The sequence below is a fragment of the Cyprinodon variegatus genome, unplaced genomic scaffold (assembly GCF_000732505.1).
Source record: "Cyprinodon variegatus isolate N-32 unplaced genomic scaffold, C_variegatus-1.0 Scaffold472, whole genome shotgun sequence".
NCBI classification, from domain to species: Eukaryota; Metazoa; Chordata; class Actinopteri; order Cyprinodontiformes; family Cyprinodontidae; genus Cyprinodon; species Cyprinodon variegatus.
In genome coordinates, this window is record NW_015150925.1 from 268621 (window position 1) to 269478 (window position 858).

General features: G+C 47.1%; 1 protein-coding gene across 1 annotated transcript in view; it reads right to left on the reverse strand.

Moving 5' to 3' along the window:
• The window catches only part of LOC107094249, a 12535-nt gene extending 12400 nt beyond the window's left edge, over window positions 1-135 (reverse strand). The window contains exon 1 of the mRNA XM_015389765.1: window positions 89-135. Coding sequence (XP_015245251.1) covers window positions 89-135 — 47 coding nt within the window. The remainder of the gene's footprint in view (window positions 1-88) is intronic.
• Window positions 136-858: the final 723 nt, after the last annotated feature.

Here is an 858-nt window from a genome sequence, read left to right on the forward strand (position 1 = left end):
TTCTGGAGCTTCACTCTGAGGAGCTTCACTCTCCAGGTTTGGACGCGTCAATGACTAAGGCCTCCATACATGGAAGGTGTGCGCTAACCACTGCTCCACCAAAGCACGCTCCTTCCTGTTCTCTGTTTGACTCATGCTGATGCTCACAGCTTCAGATGTTTGGGTTTTAGATCAGAGCTTCAGATGTTCAACACATTGGAGAACTTTGGGTTTTGTAGTTCTTTGGTTGACCTGCATTAAACATGAGCCTTTCCATCCCAGAATGTAAGGCTGGAGGCCATCTGGGTTCAGCTCAGCAGGCTGGAGCTCCTTTCCCACCCTGGATGGAGTTCTACTGCTGAACCAGGGAAGGAGAAGGAGCCGAAGGAAGAGGAGGAGGAGTCAGGAATAGGAGCTACAAAATAGCATTTTGCAAGAATCATGTAAATCCTTCAAACTGCTGTAAAGCAGGCCTGTCCAAACCCGCTGTCCTGCAGCTTTTGGACGTTTCCTGCTGCAGCTGATTTGCATTGATAGCTGATTATCAGGCCTTTGCTGAACATCAGTCATCAGAATCAGCTAAACTGAGGAAGCTGCGGAAACATGGAAAACCTGCAGGACAGCGGCGCCCCTGGAATGGATTCCCTCCTTCTCAATCACCAAAACTACCTCAGTTAAACAATTTTTAGCTCTCCTCCTGGTGGTTGCCATGGTAATACTGAAAATAACATTCATCTGCTGCTCATTTGAATATACACGATTATTCATGCTTTGATGGATCATTGATGGACCATTGATGGACCATTGATGGATGACTGATGGACCATTGATGGACCATTGATGGACCATTGATGGACGACTGATGGACCATTGATGGAC